Genomic DNA, 24,171 nt, shown 5'->3' with positions numbered 1-24,171 from the left:
TTCCCCAAGGCTAGGATATCATGTCATATCTACATCTTTCCATCCCCGGCCTCAAGCGCAGGGGCTGATGCTGTAGGGGCACATATGGATTTATGGCCCAACAGGTGAATAAATGAAGTGGAGCCTCAACTCATAAGCAGAGACAATATGAGAACTTTGTAATCTGGTAGGAGAGGAGAGTGGGGCTGACACATCCTCCTTCTCCTTTGAGCTCTCTTTTCTGAAGAGCAGCGAATAGCTCAAGATTGGGTCAAATAAGCATGCCTTTTGAGCTGTGCTCTTGGGTGCAGTTAAGAGGCCTGGGTCAGCTCAGAAAGCCGTGCCCAACACAGAGGCAGGGACTACACTTTGAGGGCTGCCACCCACAAGCACACCTTGTCGTGATGATTTTAGGGAATAACAGGATGGAACTTTCTAGAAATGCAGCTGTTTGGTGTGTGTGGAAAGACTTAGGTGGGTCCTGGTTCAGGAGGAGCGCTTTGCCCTCCAAATGCAGACTGGGCTGCCCTGCCTGATTGCCGGCTCTTTGCCCCCTGACACCTGCAGGCTGCTGCTGTCCCCTGCAGGGTCTCTGAGTGATAACTTGCAGAAGCCTGCCTGCCCTGGGGACCAGTGATGGGTGTTGCTGGTTGGTCCTCTTCTTGTCGGAAGACAGTGGTCAGAGCTCTTTCTGCCTTGGTGGAGAGTGACTTGTTAGGTTGCAGCTTGAGGACTCTCTGAAAGGTCAAAGGCTTGAAATTACAGAAGAGAAATTATACAATGCCAGGTTTTCTGAGGATTTTGCCTTCTGTGCATTTGGTCGTCTGTGGCCTCAAGTGACTTCAGTTTCTCACCCTGAGCTCGCCCAAACAGAGTGGTTTGAGAAGCTAGTGGCGGCAACTCTATGACATACTGGGTCAGAGCCACTGGGAATTGAAAACTCCACATACTTCCGCCTTTGCAAAACCCCATGAGCTCACTGAGCCTCGGAGGATAACAGTCCCTACCTCAAAATGTTATTAATGCTGGTGGCCACAACTGTCACAGAGGTCTCTGCAGGAGGGGGCTGTGGTTGGCTCCCTTGGTCCTATCCTCACCTGAGCTTTCGGGTCAGGGTCTTATGTATGTGTGTTTTGCAGAATGAGATTAGGTTCCCAGTAGCATGTCGGGGAGAGAATACACCTATCCTGCAGTCAGTGAAGTCTTTGTGAGAGGTGCCAGTGGTCACTGCTCACAGCCTCTGGGGAAAAAGCACAGTCCGTTCCTTGACTGGGGCCTCAGAGGAAACCTTAAAATGCTACAGGCCGTCGCAGGTGTAAATCTTGAAGCTTTCTTCCTCCCCTTGTTAGGTTATTTAAGGTAGAGTTAATTTCCTATCTGAGGTTTTGTTTTGTTTTTTGTGACTGGTGATGAGAACCATACTTTCTTTTATGGGATGAGTGAGCTTAACCAAAAGAGGATTTTTCCCTCTCTCCTTTGGCATTCCAGAGAAGCAATCAGAAAACCTAGAGTGGGTGGTAGAGAAGGTTTTTCCAGGACCCTGGGTTAGCTGTGAGGCCTGAGTCCCCAAGGAGTCAGGGCCTTGGGGTCAAACTGAAGCTCAGGAAGAGCTGGCGTGTTGAGAATGCCGTGGTGGCTGGAGGAACAAATTGGTCCCTGCTCTGTTGAATCCGACCCATGTACATTTTACCATGAAATGTTACACCCTTGAGGCAGGGAGCCAGTTGGTTTTGTGTGCAGCGCTAATAAATCCTGGAAAATCAATTCGCCCTCCTTCATTGATGCAACCAGTTTTTTTCTCAGCTTTTTTCCCCCTGTCTTTATTACAAAAGGAATGTGAGAAAATATACACAGGCCAAAAGCTACACCCTTTTAACACTTGACCAGGGACAGCTTTCAGCAGGGGCTGAATCCCAGCCAGCCCGCCGATTCTTGCAGGGGAAGCTTCTCTCTGTCCCCCTTGCTTCTCTCCCTCCCACGTCCTCTTCTCTTATGCTTGGATGTTTGAGGTGAGGGAGATCTTAATCTACTGAGACAGCCGTGGGCTTTCATGGAGCCTTGGTTTGGAGGGAGAGGACTCAGCCGACCGTGGAGAGAGGAAGTCAGCAGCGAGTGGGCCACAAGTGGCCGGAGGAGAACAACTGTGGCACATGTGGCCATGCTGTGGCTCCGCAGCCATCAGGGTTGCTAGTGAGGGGGCCTAGGGGGCCTGCCAAGCCTACAGGCTCAATCTGCTTTCACACCAGCAACTTTTCTTTCCTTGACATAGATGTGGGAGTGTAGACACTGCATGGTGTTCTTAGAACAGCTCCAGGTGAACCCTTGCAAATCCCTTTTGCAGACTGTTGACCTGAAATCTATTTGCAGGACATAGAAAAAAATAGTTTTCTTCAGTTAGAGGACCCCAGGCCCAGCTGCTTTACCCATGGCTGGGGTTGGGTGTGCGTTGGGTGGGCAGGTAATGTGGCAGAGCAGCTAGGACACAGGTTTGGGTGCCGTGGGTGTGAGGCCCGGGCTCTGACACTTACCAGGCTTATGACTTAGGGCAAGTGACTTTTCCTCTCTGAGCCATAGTTTCCTTTCCTGGAAAAATGGAGGTGACAGTGGGAACTGCCCCTTGGGATTATTTTGAGACTGAATTGGGAAAATGCTTAAAATAAGCACATAACACGTAATAGTGCTTTGGGGCACATAGTAAATGCTCCTTATGTTGTCCCTGTTGGTATTAGTTGCCCTCATTTTATCTGATTTCTTGGTCATTCTTGCCATGGGGTGGGAAGCTTAGAGAAAAATACCTGAGATGCTTTCTAAATCCACGAAGACAAGTACCCTGTGTCTTTGAGAAGAATGACAGATCTGGAAGGCAGGTTTACTCACCATGTCAGTATGTCCGTGCCGAAAGGTGACTTGGTTTCCTCTCTCGTCCCAGGGCAGCATGCAGGTTCTGGTTACCTACGGTGGTGATCCCATCCCTAAAAGCCCATTCACCGTGGGCGTTGCTGCACCACTGGATCTGAGCAAGATAAAAATCAATGGACTGGAAAACAGTAAGTATGTGAAGGGAGGGGAGACGGGTCATTGAAGACCACCAGCTGGGCTGCCAGTTAGATTCCCTTCAAAAGACAGTTCACAGAAAGCAAATTCTGCCTTAAGAGATGTTGCAGTTGACAGACTTGGGTTTGAATTAAGGCCATGCTGTGGAGGAGCTCTGTGGGCCTACCTGCCATTTACCCTCACCAGGCCCCAGTTTTCTCATTTGTACAGTGGGGATGGGATGGTCAAGAGTACTTACACTCGTGGGAATATTGTGAAAACCAAAGGAGCTAATTATTCAGGGGCTGGCACGTAGTCAGCCCTCAGTAACTGCTGGCATCGCAGTGAAATGTTTTCATTACAAAGAAAAGTTGGGACACATCACTTTCTGGTGAGTTTCTACTGTGCTAACTACCCTTGGCCGCTGAATCCACATTCCGGTCAACAGTCAAGCATAACAGTCAACTCCCTGGCACTCAGAAATGACAACTACAATGCATCCCCCCCCACCCCCATCCCAATATTCCTTTAGCTTGTTAGGTGTCTTATTAGTACAAGCTCATTTCATTTATGTTCAATCTTTCAATTTTTTAATTAGGGGGAATTTCAAACATACAAAAGTGAAGACAATAACGTAATATGAACACTGATATACTTGTCACTCAGCTTGAGAAGTTCAACACATGATCATAAAATTATTTTTTTACACAAGTAATGCATAAATCCATTTTTCATCTAAAAACATCATAGTTAAGAGTAAATTCCATTCTAACCATCCCCTCTCCCTGTCCCTAGGGTTAGCCAAAGTTATTGATTCAGTTTCTATCCTTGCACACCGTCTTTCTGTACATACACATGTGCCAGCAGACCACATTTGGCAATGTTTATTTTGCATTAAAGTTATCCTGCTAGGCCCGTATGTCTTCAGCCTGCCTCTTTCCTTCAGCAGTGCATCTTGGAGAACATTCACACCTACATCCCCTCGTTGGCATTAGCTGCTGAGTGGCCACGGCCTGGCCGCACCTCAGTGACACACGTTCACCTGGTTTCAGGGTCATGTGGGGCTCAGTGTACCCCCAGGGCAGGCCTCTTGTTGCACCCATGTGATTTTCTCCAGGTCTTAGTGGGACCGTTGTGAGCGTCTTCACTGACCTATGACCCAAATGTACGAGTTGTGAATAAGGCCAGCTCCCCGGTCCGGGGACGCTGAATGAAGCAAGAGAGCTCCATGCCGGCTTTTGTGCCTGGGGGGCAGCAGCTCTGAGCATATGAACAGTCACAGTCCACCCCTCCACCTGTCCCCTCCAAGACACCAAGGGTTTCAACTCCAGACCGGGAAAAGCACAATGCCAATTAGGAAAAGCCTCCGTGCTTGTGGTTCGGCAGCGTTCATCTTGGCAAGCCTCGTGTTGCCCGAGTCAGGGTTTCCCTGGGTTGTGGTGGGGCCCCTGTGCTCCCAGTGCTTTTGTTTTGGTTCAAAGTCCTTTCCCTGTTTTTGTCAAATAAAACACATGGGTTTTCTGCAGCCGGCTTTGCAAAGACCTTTCAAATATCAGCATGGTACAAAGGGTCAGTTCTCAGGACTTGCTTCAGTGCCCCTGCCTTGGCCAGCTCTGTGACTTTGGCCTTCTCGGCTGTAGGATTAAATTTACTGCCAAGAATTGGTAAATAAAACATTGGCTTATGAGAATGTTTTGATATAAAGTTAACACCAAAAGTAAGCAAAGGAGAGAGGATAGTGTCAGATGATAACTTACTGGTCAGCAAAGCAGATTGTGGGGTCAAGGAAATTTAGGTTTGAGTCCCAGCTTTGAGATCTGCTGGATATGTAACCCTAGACAAGTTACTTAACCTCTCTGAGCCTCGGTTTCCCCATCTGTTAAAGCCAGATTACTAATAAATAACCCATAGAGTTGTGGTGGCAATTAAAGGAGATGATCTGCTATACTCATGCCCGGCATATAAAATGCATTCAGTAAATGATGGCTATCATTATCATCATTAATTAGTAGTTGTTCCTGTACCAGTTGTTATTGAGGCCAAAATGCTGATTATTCGTACTCAGTCTTGCTTCTTATCCTCCGTTATCAGCTGTTGCTTGTTGTAGAGGCTGAGATAACTCCTTATGTCCAAGGAACTCGCATTTTTCTGCTCTTAGTTGTTCTTGCTGTTGAAAAGGGTCAGCTCATCACTTTGGCTCATTTGCCTTTTCCAGGAGTCGAGGTTGGGAAGGATCAAGAATTCGCCATTGACACAAAGGGGGCAGGGGGCCAGGGGAAGCTGGACGTTACGATCCTGAGCCCATCAAGGAAGGTCATGCCGTGTCTGGTGGCGCCCGTGGCGGGCCGGGAGAGCAGCACTGCCAAGTTCGTCCCTCGGGAGGAAGGGCTCTATGCTATAGACGTGACCTACGATGGACACCCTGTGCCCGGGAGCCCCTACGCAGTGGAGGCCTCGCTGCCACCTGATCCCTCCAAGGTCAGCTTTTGTTTTTATTCCAGAACTTGTCCCCTGTTGTCAAATGTAACACCGTAGTCCTTCTCTGATTCTACCTGAGAAAGACCTTTAGAAAATTGCTTTGTTATGAAAGTCAGTTCTCGATGGCCCATAGTTCTCTCTCCTACAGTCTGGCGTGAAGGGTCCCGTCAGCAGCTAGGTCCCAACCTGCTCCTCCTCTTGCTCTCTGGCTGGGAGGCTTTGGTGAGGGCTACCCCGTCCCTGAGTTCTCTTCCTTCATTTGTTAGTGTAATAACAGTGCTTGCTTCAAAGTGAGCCTGTCAGGGGGAGGTGAGAGAGTCACTGGAGGCCTCAGCCTGGCGTCCGGCACACTGTGAGCCCACCCTGCAGAAGCTATAATAATGCAATAGGAAAATACGTTATTCTCATTATCGTCTTTTCCTATAACCCGCAATCAAGGGTTTTAGAGTATTTCCAGTGGTCTGAATTGCATGAATCCTGAGAAGTTGTCTTATTTGTTGAATCAGAAATGAAAGCCTTATCCTCTCCCTCTTTTAAAAACAGTTTAGTCCTTTTGTGTTTGTTTTTAATTTTTTTTATTAGATTTTATTTTTTAGAGCAGTTTTAGGTTCATAGTAAAATTGAGAGGAAGGCACAGAGATTTCCCTCATACCCCCTTCCCCACACATGCATCACCTCCACGTTCTCACCATCCTCCAGCCCCAGAACGGTCCATTTGTTACAACTGATGAACCTACATTGACATCATTATCACTCAAAGTCCATAGTGTGTGTTAGGGTTCACACTTGGTGTTGTATGTTCTGTGGGTATGGGTTTGGACAAATGTATCGTGATATGTATCTACCATTGCAGTTTAATTTTTTATTGTGTGGAATTTGTTGAGGGAGCCAGAGCAAGAGTGAGGTCCATAAAGACATCTATGAGTGCTCAACCCAGGAAACCCATGTGTTTGTTACTGAACATTAGGTCTCCAACTCCAGTCCTGTGGTTCAGAAGAGCCGGGCGAGGCAGGGGAGAGGAAAGTCATGCCCTGTGCTTCAGAGGGCCATGCCTCTCTGCTCTGGTTTTCAGTGTTGAGTTCATAGCCATCTCCATTTCTTAACCATTAGCAGCATCGACTGCATTGTGGCTCTAACTCAGTGATGTGTGTGACACAAGTTAGGCCCAGGGAGAAGGACCACGTCATTGAGATGCACTTCAGTGCTGAGTGCAGGCTTGGGTGTTGAGAGCAGTGCTAACTGAGCAGCGATAGCAGCGTCAGGCAGAATTTGACTTTTATTCTTTGTTCAAATAGGTGAAGGCCCATGGTCCTGGCCTTGAAGGTGGTCTCGTGGGCAAGCCTGCTGAGTTCACCATCGACACCAAAGGAGCTGGGACTGGAGGTTTGGGCCTAACTGTGGAAGGTCCATGCGAGGCCAAAATTGAGTGCTCTGACAATGGCGATGGGACCTGCTCTGTCTCGTACCTTCCCACAAAACCCGGGGAGTACTTCGTGAACATTCTCTTCGAAGAAGTCCACATACCTGGTTCTCCCTTCAAAGCTGACATTGAAATGCCATTCGACCCCTCTAAGGTTGTGACGTCGGGACCAGGTCTCCAGCACGGGAAAGTGGGCGAAGCCGGGCTGCTTAGTGTTGACTGTTCCGAAGCTGGTCCCGGGGCCCTGGACCTGGAAGCCGTCTCCGACTCGGGAGCGAAAGCCGAAGTCTGTATTGAGAACAACAAAGACGGCACCTATGCGGTGACCTACGTGCCCCTGACCGCCGGCATGTATACGCTGACCATGAAGTATGGCGGTGAGCTCGTGCCACACTTCCCCACCAGGGTCAAGGTGGAGCCCGCTGTGGACACCAGCAGGGTCAAAGTCTTTGGGCCAGGAATAGAAGGAAAAGGTGGGTTTAATAAAAAAGAGGGAGGCTGCAAAAGTAACATGGGACTTAGGGGGTCCTCAGAAACTCAGAGTCAGAGCTGCAAACTCAAATGCCTGTGGGAGCCAGACAAGGTGTAAGAAAACATTCACCTGTGGCCTCTGCATCGGGGAGTGGTAGGGAGAGGACCAGGGCGATGGGTGAGCATGTAGTGTTTCTGCTGCCCGACCCTCACTTTATCCACTGTCAGCAGATTTTCCTGTTTTTTCGGCAAGGCCAGAAATCTTGATTTTTATATGGAAACTCAACATATTTCATTTTTGGCACTTAATTGAAAAGGTTTAAAATGTGGTGCTGGCTAATCCCACACTTGCTGTCTGTCTTTTCCCTTTAGCTTGCGTAGATCCCCACCCTTGTCCCAAAAAGTGTGTAAGTGGTTGTGTTGTCATGGGGAGCTTCCAGAGGATATCCTGGAAGCAGCTTATTTTTGTGGGATGGGAAGTGATTATTAATATTCTTGATTTTGAAAGTGAGAGAAACCAGTTGTCTGCTGTCACTGAAATTAGACTTACTGTGCTCTAAGGTGCCGAGAACCTTGGTTCTTGGTTTGCTAGGTCTGAGTTGTTGGTGACATTCTTATATGTGTGATTGCTCTGCAGACGTGTTTCGTGAAGCCACCACTGACTTCATGATCGACTCACGGCCCCTGACGCAGGTCGGGGGTGACCACATCAAGGCCCACATTGCCAACCCCTCAGGGGCCTCCACCCCGTGCTTCATCACAGACAATGCCGATGGAACCTACCAGGTGGAGTACACGCCCTTTGAGAAAGGTGAGTTGACTTCTGCTTGGACAAGACCCTCATTCAGAGCTGTGCTAGGCAATTTCATCCCAGTGATCGGTGCCAATTCCTGCCCCGTATGCTCTGCTCCTCTCAGCCTAGGCACGTGCAAAGTGACAGGGAAATGTGGAAACCTCTGTCCCCAGCCTGCCCACTCAGTGCCTGGTCTGCTGGCCCTGTTGTGTGACACTTGGGTCAGGTTTAGCCTCAGCCTCATCTGAGCAGGTTGTGGGGTGATATCATGGCATGTTTCCCATTTGTACAATTTTTTTTTTACATGATTTCTTTCCTGAATATTAGAAATTATAAAAAATTGTGATAAATCATAAAAGCATAAAGAAGAAAAATAAAATTACCATATATCCTCATTATCTGGATATATTATCCCTATAAATATTCTGGTATCAGTATTTTCGATCTCTTTGTAGATGCATATCTGTTCTATTTCATAGGTTTCCCTTTGTCTTTTGGGTAATGACTGGATGGAATTTTCCCAAGTTGGGATGCTGTGTTTAAGATGACTGACTTAAATATAGGCTTAGTAATATTTGCTTGGGGGAGAGGTCTTGTGTGGGTGGGTGGATGGGAGTTATATGACTGACAAGTGAGCAAAAAGCATAAATAGAAAGCTTGTATTTTGAAAACAATCAGATCATACCAACGTTAATGTTTCTTTAACCTGCTCTTTTCAAATAACATGGTATAGCAGGTAGACGTGAATGCTAGATAAAACCCTGGAGCAGAGTGTCATTTCTCACAAATAGGTGGCTCCTGTGCAAATAATGTTTCTGCTTGTTGTTTTGAATAGGCCTCCATGTAGTGGAGGTGGCATACGATGATGTGCCCATCCCAAATAGTCCCTTCAAAGTGGCTGTAACTGAAGGCTGCCAGCCATCTCGAGTTCAAGCCCAAGGACCTGGATTGAAAGAGGCCTTTACCAACAAACCCAATGTCTTCACTGTGGTTACCAGGTAAGCAAGGCCCTGAGATCTGTGTGTTGACTCTCTAAAAGGAGTAGCCCTAGATAGTTTAACTGATTTAAAGAAGTTTTATGGGTGTATCCTACATAAGTGTCATGGCCTTCCAACTTTTGAGAGGCATTTTTTTTTTCGTCATATGTGGGACATTTTCTTCTGTAGAAACTTATGTTACAGAGAAAGAAAGTATACTTTAAAAAAGTACCAGAAAGTGCTTGATAGTAGTCATAAAACTGCTGAGCAAACCAAGGCGAGATAGAAGCTCCTTAACTTAATGACGTGGAAATCTATAGCCAAACTCATGTTTAAGTGAAATATTAGAAGTATTCCTATTAAAATTGCTCACAAGTCTTATACCTGAATTGTACTTGCAGTCCTAGCCAATGCAATTAGATAAGAAAAACAAATGAAGAATAAGCATTGGAAAGGAAGGGTCAAAGCTGTTATTTCTATTATACTGTTGAGAAATTCCCGGTGCGAGAAATGTCACAGTAGTTGGGTTGGGTTGGTCAAACGAGAGAGTTTTATAGAGAGATTTTAAATAATTTTGGCAATAAGCTGACTAGCATGAACCACTAGTGTGATTTCACTTTCTTTTCCACAATTTCCAGAGGGGCAGGAATTGGTGGTCTTGGCATAACTGTGGAGGGACCATCAGAGTCGAAGATAAACTGCAGAGACAACAAAGATGGCAGCTGCAGTGCTGAGTACATTCCCTTTGCTCCAGGGGATTATGATGTTAATATCACTTATGGAGGAGCCCACATCCCTGGTAAGCTATCCCTTGGAAAGGAACCCAAGGAATAATTAGTTTGGCATGAAAGCAGGTTTAATTTTGCTTATCTCTCTTTGAGTAGGAATAACAGTCTGCTATTTGCAGTAGGTGCAAAGGGAGAATTTTACTTAGGGCTGCATCTCCAAGAATATCTCAACTGCCAGTAGGAACAGTACCATGGCAAAAAGTCTTGGCTTGGAGTTTTGACTGGAAATGTTGTTCACGTGTTGGAGGACCTTGTTCCTAGTTTAAGGGAAAGCTGATTCTTTACAAAGTTGAAACTCTCCACTTTATTTTGTGATTGGTTCTTATTCACCTTGTATATGTGTCTTGTTTTCTCTTTTCCATCGAGAGTCCTGGTAGCTGATAAAGATGCACAAACTCAAGTTCTTACTTATTAATTTCTTTTCTATTTAATGATGTAGTATATACATTTACTGTGAAACAGGGTTTGTCATCCTCAGTGCTATTGACATTTGGGGTGGGATAATTCATTGTTTTGGGGGGCTGTCCTGTGCATTGTAGGATATTTATTGGCTCCCCTTCCCCCATTTTGTGACAACCAAAAATGTCTTCAGATATTGCCGAGTGTCCACTAGGGATAAAAATCACCCCTAGTTGAGAACTACTGCTCTAAACAATTCAAACAATAAAGAAATATGTGACTTAAGTAGCGAAGGGCCCTCCAACTTTCATGCTCCAAGGGGGAAATCTCCCTAGGTTCTGGTTCTTGTTATTTAATGAAACTGTTGCCACCCAACACACATCTAGAACAGTAGATGGGTGTGTGGTATGGTGTGGACACAGGTCCAAGAACTCTAGGGCTGCTCCTGAGTCAGCTTATGCCTTGTCTCAGGTGTGGTGAGAAAGAGGGCAGAGCCCCACCCAAAGACCCCAGAGCAGGAGGAGCCTCGGGTGGGCAGTGTTCTTGCCCTGAAGGCCATAAGCCACGGTGAGACTGAGAGGGGAAGGGGCAGGCTGAGGGGCCTACTTTCCGGGTTTCTGGACTCACTCCCAGGAAGTTGGAGTGTCCACTGGCCAAATGCTTTCCTGATTCTGTCTGCTTTTTCCCCTTATTAATGTGCAAAAGGGCACACACACTCATACTCTTTCTTTCTCTCACGTTGATTAGAAAGCATTGCTATTCAACTCTAATTAGTTCTACTCAGATGTCGATTTAAGCCTTAATTTTATGAAGGCTTAAAGTTTCTTTAAGAAACTTAAAGTGAGGGGCTGGCTCCGTGGCCGAGTGGTTAAGTTCGCGCGCTCCGCTGCAGGCGGCCCAGTGTTTCGTCGGTTCGAATCCTGGGCGCGGACATGGCACTGCTCGTCAGACCACGCTGAGGCGGCGTCCCACATGCCACAACTAGAGGAACCCACAGCGAAGAATACACAACTATGTACCGGGGGGCTTTGGGGACAAAAAGGAAAAAATAAAATCTTTAAAAAAGAAAAAAAAAAAAAAAAAAAGAAACTTAAAGTGATTAAGTTTCTCCTCAAACTTGTCCTTGCAGCTCATTCAATATAGATTTTTAAATTCCTATAATCACTAGTCAAGGGGAATTCAGCCACAGACAAGTTAGTCGAAGCTCCTGCCCTCAGGAACTTCCTCTATAGCGTTTATGCGACTAAATCTCACGGTAACTGCTGCAAAAAGAGAGAACAGGGCTCGGGGACAGAATACAGAGCTGTGGGTATCATTTGGAGTTTTGCAACTCTGCAGTTTGTGGGATGGGAGAGTAGAGCACAGAGAATGGGTGGAAGGCTGTTGTCAGGAGACCTGACGTGGTGACTCCAACCAGGCACGCGGCAATGGACATGAGCATGTCCTGGTTATGGAGGCACCAGTAGTTTTTACTTTATTGGGAAAGTCTGGCGGAGGCCATCAGCTTCAGAATTCTTCTTGCAGAAGGGGCTGAGAGTTTGGGCCCCTATGTTTGACAAATGAGCTTGAAGCAAATGGCCATCTTTGAACATAACAACAGAAGGAGATGTAGGTGATACCCCTTTAAGTTTCAGACTCTCTCTTGCCTCCCAGAGCCAAGTGCCAGCTTCTCCCAGACCCTAGACCTTTCCTAGGCAGTCATTTAGTAAACTGTTGATTGGTCGTCTCAGTGTCAGGTTCACAGTTAAGGTAACTTGTGAGGTGCTGCTATGAAGCATTCGGCAACTTGCTAGCTTCTAATTTGCTTTCATGGGAATTCTGGTTGGTCCAATATTAGCCCAGTGTTTCCTGGCCTGGATCAAACCCATAGTGGGGTTATTTTTAACAAGGTATCCTGTCTTACCCGCAATGGCATACTGGTTTCCTCTGGTGGGCCAGCTGTGGTCCATTGGTGGTGGCTGCTTAGACCACTGGATTGACTGGGATAAGTGCATCAGGAATAAGGGCTGCCGGGATTGATGGATGATATCTGCCTGGGGCACAGAACAGGAGATTGGCAGGTAATGCTTGGTATCTGCCATCTTGGACCTAAATTTATCTTATTGGTTCTTGGCTGCTCTCATGCTAAGTTCAGACAACTTCCAGTAGAGGCTCTGACTTGGAGATTGGCCTCAGAGGTAGTCCATTTGCATCACCTGTTGACATTGAAATCCTCAACTGTCTCTCTGTAAAATAAAGCTCCCTTTTCTTTCACTAAACCCAAACATGGAAGGCGGTGTTTGTCTTTGCCAGGGTTAGCCATTTATTTCATTTAGCTGAAAAATTTGATGCCAGTGAAACCCAGCTGTTGTTAAAAAGCCAGGGCCTGCGTTCTTTGTGGGTCTTTGTTATTTACTACCACTGATTCTACAAAGTATAAATTTTCTGGGATGCAAAGCAGGAGACCTGAGTTGGCATGGCAGTTCGACGTCATTAACTTTGCCAGCCTTCTTGGGGAGCACAAAGACTCCTGCACACACAAGAGGTGCATGTCACCCCTTGGTGATGGACTTGGCAGCCTGAGGCATGGTGCCTGGGATGCTGGGGCTCCTGTTTCTGGCTCACCTCTGGGGAGGTCTGATTCATCTCCCTTGGAGGGGGAATCTCATGAGGATCCCTGGCCCTTGTTTCTCTGTTTAGTCCTTCTCTTGGAAATTCTGGTCTCCCTGGATTTTCTATGCTTCATCAGTCTTTAAAATCGATACCCAGAAGGAGTCAGAGGCCCCCAGTGTCACCAGCCATGCAGGAGGACCACAGCTTACAGTCAGGGAGAAGGCAAGGCTTCATCCAGGGGCCAGGGAACCAAGAAAGCCATTTGTGGTGGGAAGGTGCCAGCTATGTTGCAGGGAGCGGATTCTAGGGGTCCCTCAGGAGCTGTTTGTGGGAGAAGATGTTGGATGTGGGCTGCAAGTCCTGCCCACCTCTGCAGTCCTCTCCACTCCTTCCTTCCACCACTCAGCGTCCTCCTTCAGTTCCTTCAACAGCCTGTCTTCTCCCTCACCTCCAGGCCTTTGCATATGCTGATCCCTCTGCTTAAATCTCTCTCCATCTGCTTCCCTAGGTGATAGCTGCTCTCTCTCATGTCTCAGCTTTGATGTTACTGGAGAGCTTTCTCTGGTCTCTTGACGACAAGATTCATTGCCTTCTAGGTGCCCCACGATCACCTTGTACATGCCCCCAGTGTATGTCAGAGACAATGTTATAGTGACTTGCCTGCCTCGCCCTTCTGCATGGTGGGTTCCTGGAGGGCCATTAACCACTCTGGGCCCAGCACCTGGCATGATGTCTGCACATAGTGAATGCACATGAGTGCACACACAGCAAGGCAGGAGGAGCTGACCGAGGTCCATATAATTGAGGGCCTGGGTGGAGCAAGAGTGCCGTTCTGGGTGCACACAGGGTGGGCCTCCAGTCGAGAGGTGAGCTGTGCTCAGGATCCTGTGACCTCTTTTCCAGGCAGCCCCTTCAGGGTTCCTGTGAAGGATGTCGTGGACCCCAGCAAGGTCAAGATTGCCGGCCCTGGGCTGGGCTCAGGCGTCCGAGCCCGCATCTTGCAGTCCTTCACGGTGGACAGCAGCAAGGCTGGCCTGGCCCCACTGGAAGTGAGGGTCATGGGCCCACGAGGTGAGTATGCCTCCTGCCTTCCTGCTGACGTTCACCTGCCCCGGTGGGGGGCGGGTCAGCCGGGACTGTGAGCAGACACTTTGCTTTTGAGTTTGGTTGTGAACTTAAAATTAAGTTTCTTAAATTGCTTTATTGCTCCGTATTCTAGAAAAACAGTGAAAGTTTCTGCTTAAAAAGTATCAGGGCTGTTATTTCTCTATTACTCTGTCTTTCCCCCCATTTAGTAATATGGCTCTAAATGTCTAAGTAGTGTGATGAAGCAAGTAGCAGTTGGGCTATCATGTATAGTATGGTTGCAACTGCTTTGTTACGTTTCAGCATTTGTGGGGTGACCGGTTGGTCTGGATTGGGGTGGGTGGTGGGTTCAGAAGTGATAACTCTCTTAAGATGCCTTGGTGCTCACATGGAACAACCCCCAAACTTCTTGAAATGACAGATACTTGGACTATGTGGCATATGGCTTTGTCATTGTCCCAACTCCCTGGAAAAAGAGGGTCTCTTGGGGAACTTTATTGACAATTTGGCCTGCCCTGTTGGGGTTTGGTGAGGCTAGCAAGTCATTTTGGGACAAAGCCCTAAAGTGTACTGAAATTTACCATTTTCGGTGATCACATTTCCTCTTATAGCATTTAAAAGGTATCATTCTCTGCCTAATTTCTTAAATTATCTGGATGTCCCCCCAACATTGTGTTCTTGGCTTCACAGAGTGGTAAATGAGGGTTTCCTTCTTTGAAGAGGAACTTTCTCCTTAATGAGGTTCAGCAGGAGGTTATGCCCTTTGAAGCCCAGGGCAGAAGTGGTTTGGGGGAAATGAGGTCGTGGGGCTCAAAGCTGAATCTACAAAGTTACTGAGCTTCAAGACGTGTGTGTGTGTGTTGAGGGGGGACTTTACTTAGGTATCCACCTCTGTTATTAAGGAGTACTCTCAAGTAACAGCCTTTTAATTTTAGCTAATGAGATGGATTCCCAGTCATGGTGCAGCCCCTTGAAAGCCATTTCAGAGTTCTTTAAAGGTGACCTGAAGGGTGACTTTATGGAGACAGGTTTGCATTTTGCTATTGGCTGCTGCTCTAGTTTATGTAACCTGAATGCCTCTTGCTGACCTCACCCCTGAAATTGCCTTGTACCCGCCTCATCTGCCTTGCTTAATGAGAATGAGTATGCTACGCTTTGATTAACCTACTCTGTAGTGGACTGATCCTTGATGCTCACATTCAGAACTGGGATCTAGCATCTACCAACCCAATGCATGCCTCGAGTGTGCCTTAACATAATCTCTAACCATCCCCTTAAGGCATCACACTGAGGGTCCCCTCACCCCATGAGATTGGCACCCTCACCTGCCCTGCACCTGCACCCAGCCTGCTGACTCCGTAGTATTCTTTGCTTAAAGGTGGCCACAACTCTTGACTGGTGAGCGCATTGGTTAATTTTTGCTGTTCAGAGTTCTGGACTCTTTGGCCCTTTCTCAGCTATGGAATAAAATTGCCACATCCCAAGCATGCCTCACCAGCTTGAAAGGATATAGCATGTCTGCAACGTGCATCTTCGCTGTACACCCTTCAGCAACAAGCACGGGCAGTCTCCTTAATTATACTCTAGGGCTGACTGAGTGTACTTTAGCCAACAAAAAGCTGAAGGTGTCTCTCAGGGTCATTTCTGCAACCATGAATTGGGGATCCCGTCTCCTGTGATTTCTCAGGCCTCTGATTATGGCCTGCTTGCTTTTATGTTACTCATCAGTGGAAGCCAGTAGGTCTCAGGGATGAATGTGATCCTGTTTCGGACTCAGCCTAGGGTGCGGTGAAGGGGATGTCAGGCAATTCCTCAGATCTCTCATCTCTGTTCTCAGGCCTGGTGGAGCCAGTGAACATAGTGGACAACGGGGATGGCACACATACAGTGACCTACACCCCATCCCAGGAGGGACCTTACATGGTCTCAGTTAAATATGCCGATGAAGAGATCCCTCGTAGGTAAGCTCCTGACACTTATAAAAGGGATCCTAACCAGCCTGAAGCCCACCCCTCTGTAGGATTGTCCAGCACTGCTCTTGTGGTCAACTCATCCATTCATTTATCTATCTATTCCACCCACCCATACCTCTACCCACCTACCCATCTCCCCACCCATCCCCATCCCTCCATCCCCCCACCCATCTATCCATCTGATCAGCAAGTATCACCAAGAACCCGTGTGCTCTGCACAAGTGTTGCAACACAGTAGCCTTGTTATTTGTGGCTCCTGGTCTCTTGATGTGCCCCCCACCTTTGTTCCGTTCAGCCATCTTTAATTTAAAGATGAGCTGAAGTTAAGGAATTTGGAATCTTTGAAGAAACAAGGAATGCGTTAGTTCATTAAAGTGTTCTTTCTGGTGACCCTGCAAGTGGTTTTCTGATTAGGGCAAAGATTTTACTTCTTTATTTGAGGATTTGGTTGACAGTAGCATTCACTGAAGGTGTTATATAGAAACCTTGTTCCTCATTCATATTAATACAGAAAATGTTGCATAAGCTCTTCACCTCTCAGAACAGCCTCTAAAAGTTTTGTATGGTACCCCTTAAGATGAAAATGTTTCACCCATCTGCCTAATATACACATTTTACATAAAGATATACATATAGCTCTAGCTATGTAGAAACTAATTTATAAATTACATTTGTGTATTTCTTTACTAATAGGTAATTCACCTCTAAAGCATACTAAAAATAGAAAATAAGAGGATGAGATAAAATATTAAAACTGAAGTTCCAAAATTCTCTTTCCATTTTGGTGACATTATCTTAGCATAATAAAAGTGGATTAAATGTGTTTACCCCATGTTTCCCAAACTAATTTGGGAATTAGTTTGGATCCCATAGAATGCACCCAGGGAAAGCCAGTCTGTCATACGATGGTTACATGGTTGTCAATTTCTGCTGGATTTCAAGCACTTTTCCTAAACTCACTGTCTTATCTGCTATAGAAACCCCTCCTTCCAATCCCAGTCTCTCTGGAAGAGAGCTCAGGTGTAGTTGGGTTGACATGTATCCATACTGACCGGGGATGTGTGTGTGTTTGTCAAGTCCCTTTAAGGTCAAGGTCCTTCCCACCTATGATGCCAGCAAAGTGACCGCCAGTGGCCCTGGCCTCAGTTCCTATGGCGTACCCGCCAGTCTGCCTGTGGAGTTTGCAATCGATGCCAGAGATGCCGGGGAAGGCCTGCTTGCTGTTCAGATAACGGTAACTTCCAGTTTATTTCTAGAGTCAAACTTCATTAATAGGAGCTAACTTCCTCACCAGGGATAAGAACAAGGATTTTAATAATCATTTCTGACCTGATGCAAATGTTTGTTAGGTTTTCCCACCAAAGAGTCAGTAATTGTACAGGAGAACAAACATGCTCGCCTGAGAGGTCTGAGGGTATAGCTCCAAGTACCACGTTTTGGTAAATCTCGTGTATTTTGCTGTCTATTACATCTATTTCTATGTTTTTATTTAAAATGTTTTAAATTACTTGTTGGGTTAGTTAGGACTAAGTTCTGCTGCATATCACAGTAAACCCCACAATAAGAGTGGCTTACACATGTGGAATTCTTTTCTCTTGTTAAAGAAGCCCAGAGAAAAAGCACCTGGGTGCTGTGAGGCTCATCAAGGAAGCTGACTCCATCTCTCTGATCCTCTGTCCTAGTGCATGGCTTCTGTCCTTAGCAGTCTCCTCATGGACTACAAGGCTGCTGGTGCTCAGGCCATCTAATCTACATTGCAGGCCAGAAGGAGGAAAAAAGGCAGAAGGGAAAAACAGGGCCTTCCAACTCAATCGGCTCTTTTTTTTTTTTTTTTTGCTGAGGAAGGTTCACTCTGAGCTAACATCTGTGCCAATCTTCCTCTGTGTTTTGGACATGAGCCACTGCCACAGCATGGCCACCAATGAGTGGTGTAGGTCCATACCTGGGAACCAAACCCAGGCTGCCAAAGTTGAGCGCACCAAACTTAACCACTAGGCCATGGGGCTGGCCCTCAATCAACCCTCTTAAGCAGCCTTGTCAGAAGTCCCTCATAAGACTTCCACTCCCTTCTCATTTGCTAGAAGTTTGTCACAAGTCATATGGCCATACCTAGTGGCAAAGGATACTAGGAGGTGGAGTCTTGTATTCAGGCAGCAGTGCATCTCGCTAGGAATTAGGGTCCTGTTACTAAAGAAACCAGAAAGAGAGAATGTGGTGGTGTTCAAGCAGAAGCCTCTGCCCCCTGCCTCCCTACATTTCAGTGGATTTGGAGCTAAAACACTATTTGTTCACTTGACAGAAAAATTACTAAAAATTAACCATGTCCATCATGGTGTTAAAGGGATCTGTGACCTTCCCCTCTCCCTACCAAAAAGAAAAGTCTTATTAAGCCAGTAACTCTGTCTTTTACCACTAGAGTCACTAATTAATGAGCAAAATGTGTCAAGGTTTTCCACGAGTGGTTTCTACATCTTGCTCACAACATCCTAAATAGCATTTCTCTGTGATCCACAGGACCAAGAGGGAAAACCCAAAAGAGCCATTGTCCATGACAATAAAGATGGCACGTATGCTGTCACCTACATCCCCGACAAGACGGGACGCTATATGATCGGGGTCACTTATGGGGGTGATGAGATCCCGTTATCTCCCTACCGCATCCGGGCCACACAGACGGGTGATGCCAGCAAGTGCCTGGCCACAGGTGAGTGCAGGTCAAGATCAGGAGTATGGGCTTTGGAGGCAAAAACCCAGGGTCTAGCCCTTCTCTGCCGCTGAATAGCTGTGTGATCAGGGCAAGATGCCCAACCACTCTGAGCTTCAGTCAGACTTAGATTGAAGATCTTTTTTGAGAACATTTAAATTTAAGAAGCTCTTCCAAAGACCAGAGACTGTTTCACAGGGTTATTGCAAAGATTAGATGAGGTCAGGCCTGAAAAATGCTTAGCAAAATGCTGGCACGTGAAGCTATTGTTATTTTGCTTTTGAAGTGGGCGCGTTTGTTAAGATCTCAACTGTGACAGTGGCTCCCATGAAAAGCAGCAAATTTATGCCTTTCATGAGTAGGTGGTTTAGTTATTCAAGAGCATTTCAGGCCAGCGTTATAGAAAAACATTAAAGGATCTTGGTTTTTCCTCAACACTTGGGACTTATGTCTAAGTCTCTCAGGAATTCTCCAGGAATGCTTGAGCATCATAACTCCTTCCATTTCTAAGGCTGAGTATTGCAGGCCATTCTAAGAACAGCTCTTGCAACTCTGACACTGCTTCAAGCGTGTGTCCCCATCTCTGAAATAAAACGGATTTGCTTCTCTCTAAATAAAACTAAATAGAGGTACACCTGGAGGTGTTCTGTTTCCCTCATATCTGATCTTGTTCTGAATGGAGAAAATCTTTTGGCTTTCAGAGCAAACTTGTAAATTGCTCACCTCCGCCCTTTTTGGCTCACCTACTGCAAAAATTGAGAAAATTAGAAACTCTGGCCAATCTGCCACCTCCTTTGTCCATGCTGTGCCAGGGAACTAGATTGTCTTTGCTAACTTGAGGGCATGTTAATATTGGGTGGGGACTTCCTCCTTGCTTTCCAGGCCCTGTTCCCTCCCCTAGCTCAGGCAGAATATTCTGCTCACCCGGAGGGGCTCCTGTAGGCCACGCCTCTCGGTCTGTCATTCGAGGCCTTTTCACAGACTGGCTCCAGTCTTCCCTTCTGTTACTCACTGTATGAACAACATGTTCTTATCACTCTCTGTTGCTTCTACACACTTGGCTTATTTTTGTCAATGTGCTTTTTTTTTTTTAAGATTTTATTTTTTTTTTCTTTTTCTCCCCAAAGCCCCCCGGTACATAGTTGTGTATTTTTAGTTGTGGGTTCTTCTAGTTGTGGCATGTGGGACGCTGCCTCAGCGTGGTCTGATGAGCAGTGCCATGTCGCGCCCAGGATTCGAACTAACGAAACACTGGGCCGCCTGCAGCGGAGCACGCGAACTTAACCACTCGGCCACGGGGCCAGCCCATTTGCCAATGTGCTTTTAGTTCATACTTTTCTGCATTCCCTGATGTCGTGTGGATCCTGTGTAAAGGGCTGCCACAAGTCAGAGAGAGAGAGAGAGAGAGAGACTGCCCATTGTTTGGGGACTGAGGTTGTAAGTCTCCCCAAGCCAAGAGTACCCATCCTTCAGAATTCAGCCATCTCCCCTTTTCTCGGGAAGCCCTCTGTCAGTGTGGCAATTCTGGGGTATAAATCCTTAGAGTTTTCACATAGATGTGCTGCAGGACCCTTCTCTGGAAAACGATTGATTATTTTTTTCTGTAACTTAGTCCCCCCTCAGTGTTTCCATGGCAGGTTGAACTGTCATTCTTGGTGCCTGGCCTGCATTCACCTGCCCTGTTAGATTATGAGCATCTTGAGAGCAAGGACTATGTTTTGTCACCTTTATGTGTACCTGGCGCTCCCACTGTATGTTTCCTGCTGCAAGTTGACCTTCATCCGCATCCCCTCGAATGCTGGCAAGTCAGGCCTAACTAACATTTGGTTGTCACTCAGAGCTTGCGATCCTCCTTATTTAATAAGTAATGGATGGAATGTCTTGAGCTGCGCCTTTCCCAGGTGATCTCTGGGGATCCCACTGTGTGGCAGCAGTTGGAGGTCTAACATTTACAGATACAGACAACACAGATGTGGGTGGTTTGTTCTTGGGGATCCAAGGCAACTGTCCATGGGTGAAGCTTCCATTCTCTCCTCCTAAACTTTTCTCCAGGTCCTGGAATCGCCTCCACTGTGAAAACCGGTGAGGAGGTGGGCTTTGTGGTTGATGCCAAGACTGCCGGGAAGGGGAAAGTGACCTGCACAGTTCTGACCCCAGATGGCACTGAGGCTGAGGCTGATGTCATTGAGAACGAAGATGGTACCTATGACATTTTCTACACGGCCGCCAAGCCAGGCACCTATGTAATCTACGTGCGCTTTGGTGGCGTCGATATTCCTAACAGCCCCTTCACGGTCATGGTAAGGAAAATTCCTTCTCTAGGGCATGCTGTTGTTAGCAGAAACAATAACAGCTGCCGTTTGTTAAAACCTGGCTAGGACATCCCCTTCCACTTTCTGTTCTTTAAAAAGTTTCCTTAAGCAGTCATGACCTTGTAGGGTCCCAGAGTAAGCTCTAGAAACCTAGAGACCCGTTGGCTCGAAGAGTTTTTACAGAATCATATTGGCCACCTAAGTATCCATCATGCTAAGGGTATTAGGCAATGTCCTATCCTAGGCCCAGTTCGGGAAGAATACACTTTGACAAGAAATGTTTACAAGTCAAACATTACATTTTTTGACTCTGCTGGTTCTTCCTCCGTCCCCCTCCCCCTTCTCCCTGGCTGGAGGAGAGAGGTCCCTGATGCTGCTTTGTCTGGAGACCTGACTCTGATGTCCCAGGACTCAAAGTACCCTCAGTTGTGTTTTGGAAAGATTCAAACTTTGCATATAAGGGGGAAATAGCTTGTCTTTTGAAGCTAGGAACACCTGGGATAAAAGGAAACTATTATACACAGCTCTGGGCCAGAGAATGCCTGAGCTCTTTGATTTTCAATCTGAGTGGCTTTCAGACCTTCCTCTGATTATTAAGGTTCTTCAGCCAGAAAAGGAGTTAGGCTTTAGGAGTGTTCCCTCACTGAACCCTCAGAACAAGCATCTTACAAATGAGTATGGGAGCGGGGCTCAGACTCAAGTCCACTGAGCCCAGGATGCCCTGCCCATCCTGGACAGCCACCGAGTGCCATGCCGTCCACCTCACCCAGTGTCCTTTGATGCTATGGGCAGTAGTCACGCTTGAGCACAAAGTTGAGGCCTCAGTGACCTGGCCCAATGCACCACCTTCAAAGCCCCTTCTAATGACATCGCTTTATACACCAACGCAGAAGGGTGCTAAGACTCCATTCCAAACAGAAGCCTAAGTCTGTCTTCCAAACAGTCTATAATCTGCTGTAGCTGTTTTTCCTTTCCGTAGACGTTTGTTTACCTGTAAACATTGTGCCAGAAGTCTGGAGGCTCTTTTATGTCTCAAGGAGGTAAACACTTTTGACACTGTTCATTTGGGAGTGTTTTTCTCCTTCAGGGCAGAAAGAAATGCAGCTGGAAAGTTTATGTCCTTATTTACAGAGAAAGGTCCCAGTTGTAATTTTAAGAATCTATTTCTAGCCAATAGCAGGTTTTGTCTGGTTGGTTAGAATTGGGAGGGATGGAAGAGCTGCCCCTGGGCAGAGGTCATAGCTGGTGCAGTGAGCTGCGATAAGAGACCATGCTTTGAGTGAGAAAATCAATGTGAAAATATTGAGGACCTTTTATCAAACGAGTTAGAGACCTGAAATGGGGACTGCCAAACTCATTAGGAATAAACGTCCCCTGACCCCGGAATGCACACAAAGCAAGGGTACTTTGTGTAGACAGGCTGCCCCCTGACCACTGCTGACGGCTGAAAGGGAGGATCACCCACTGTACCTGGTTGGGTCTTCAGTTTCCTGTTCCAAGCTTTCTCCAGCCTTCCCTAGATGGACTGACTTTGTGGTCATTAGCTTCTTGTAGGTAGTGTTCCTGCCTCCCACTATAGGCTTGGGGCCAAAAGGACATGAACACACAATACTGCCTTCACAGCAAATGTCTGAAGGAGACCCAGCAGGCTGGTTCAGTTGAATACGTCACATAGACATGCACATGAAGTCACGGGTCTAGCAGCTTATCTGCTCATCACTGTTGGGAAGTCCTGGATCAAAGGCCATAGCACAGCCATCGAAAGATCTTCCTCCCAGCCAATGTGTCGCTGCATAGCCCCAGTCTGAGAGGGCCCGAGAAGGGGCGATCGGGCTGTTCCAAATGTTGAAGCTCACAAAGCTACCTTTGTTAAGTGAAGCCCCCTTTCTGCAGATGCCAAAAAGGAGTAAACATGGGCACATAGGCCTTCCTCCATAGGGGAGCCTTCTGACTCTTGTTCTTGTTGATTATGGTAGAAGATTATGCTGAGAGGGGTCCCCTCCCATATCAGGTCGGTTGGATCAGGGGTGTGAAGCCTATGATTTTTTAAAAATGAATTTATAAAGACTTTTGAAACATCAGCTACTGTAGACATTTGTCAAGTAACAAGGGACCACTTTCCCAATTTCATGCTGCAGAGGTGACTAGCGTTGGATTTTCCTGGCTTGCACAACAAACACATAGTTTTGTGCATGAGATCACACCATACACATTGCTTTGCAACTTGCTTTCTTCCCTCAGCGTGCTGTAGATACCCTTCCATATTAATTCATCAGACTTGACCGCTTATTCAGAATGGTGCGCAGTGTTCCACAGTACACACGTAATTTACTGAACCGACTCCCTCACAGATGAACATTTAGGTTGCTTTAGGTTTTCATGACCACACACAGCTCTAGTAAAACCTCTTGCACACGTCACTTACCTATGGACTTTCCTGCTAGTATTTCTGTAGGCCCACTTCCTAGAAATGGGATTGTGGGTTCAAAGGGTATGTGGATTTGACACTCGAAGAGAGGATGCCAGCTTGCTCTCCACAAGGGTAGGAAGAATGTAGGTTCCCATTAAAGCGAGTGGCTTCCTGCTGTACAAGATGGAGCCGAGGGGGAGGAAGCAGCCCTCAGATTATAGAATATACTAGTAGTGATGCCCCTCCAATGTGATTCCCAACTAATCTACATTTGCCACTGACCAGGCCACGGATGGGGAAGTCACAGCCGTGGAGGAGGCACCGGTAAATGCATGTCCCCCTGGATTCAGGCCCTGGGTACACTTTTGTTTTTGTTTCCCTTTTTGCATTTCTGTATTTACTCAGCCTTCATTTCAGAAAAGCTGCAGCCTGCTTCTGGGGATGGCTTAAGCCCTCTGGGTGTCCTGGTCATTGGTTTGTGCCCCACCGATCAGTCCATCACAGTGATCCCCGCTTTCTCTGTAATGAGACCCACCCGTGCCATCGTACACGCTCCACAAATTGCCAGCCGTCATGTCTGTGATCACGCTCTGCGCAGTTTGTCTCCACGTTTAAAGAGAAAGATGGACCGGTGCCTTCAGCCCTCCTGCTGACTCTCAAAGCCGCCACTTGCGCATTCGGTTTCTGTTCAGGGGGAAAGCCACCCGCTGCTACTTTCTGCCACTTAAAACGCACCTTCTTTTCCAGGCCACAAGC

The 24,171-nt window shown here is 46.9% G+C and overlaps 1 protein-coding gene across 7 annotated transcripts in view; it reads left to right on the top strand.

Moving 5' to 3' along the window:
- The window catches only part of FLNB (filamin B), a 132,888-nt gene that overhangs the window by 81,444 nt on the left and 27,273 nt on the right, over nt 1-24,171 (top strand). For 3 of the 7 annotated variants that reach the window (XM_070493637.1, XM_070493638.1, XM_070493640.1), the window contains exons 19-30: nt 2,909-3,026; nt 5,228-5,490; nt 6,786-7,383; nt 8,019-8,192; nt 9,010-9,172; nt 9,790-9,950; nt 13,834-14,001; nt 15,854-15,977; nt 17,067-17,223; nt 18,504-18,693; nt 20,746-20,993; nt 23,701-23,772. In XM_070493637.1, coding sequence (XP_070349738.1) covers nt 2,909-3,026; nt 5,228-5,490; nt 6,786-7,383; nt 8,019-8,192; nt 9,010-9,172; nt 9,790-9,950; nt 13,834-14,001; nt 15,854-15,977; nt 17,067-17,223; nt 18,504-18,693; nt 20,746-20,993; nt 23,701-23,772 — 2,436 coding nt within the window. The remainder of the gene's footprint in view (nt 1-2,908; nt 3,027-5,227; nt 5,491-6,785; nt 7,384-8,018; nt 8,193-9,009; nt 9,173-9,789; nt 9,951-13,833; nt 14,002-15,853; nt 15,978-17,066; nt 17,224-18,503; nt 18,694-20,745; nt 20,994-23,700; nt 23,773-24,171) is intronic. The other 4 variants (XM_070493639.1, XM_070493636.1, XM_070493641.1 and 1 more) reach the window with 2 other exon arrangements.

This window comes from Equus asinus, chromosome 21, assembly GCF_041296235.1.
Source record: "Equus asinus isolate D_3611 breed Donkey chromosome 21, EquAss-T2T_v2, whole genome shotgun sequence".
Lineage (NCBI taxonomy): Eukaryota > Metazoa > Chordata > Mammalia > Perissodactyla > Equidae > Equus > Equus asinus.
The sequence above is the reverse complement of the archived record's forward strand: the minus strand, read 5'-3'. Positions and strand labels throughout refer to the sequence as shown.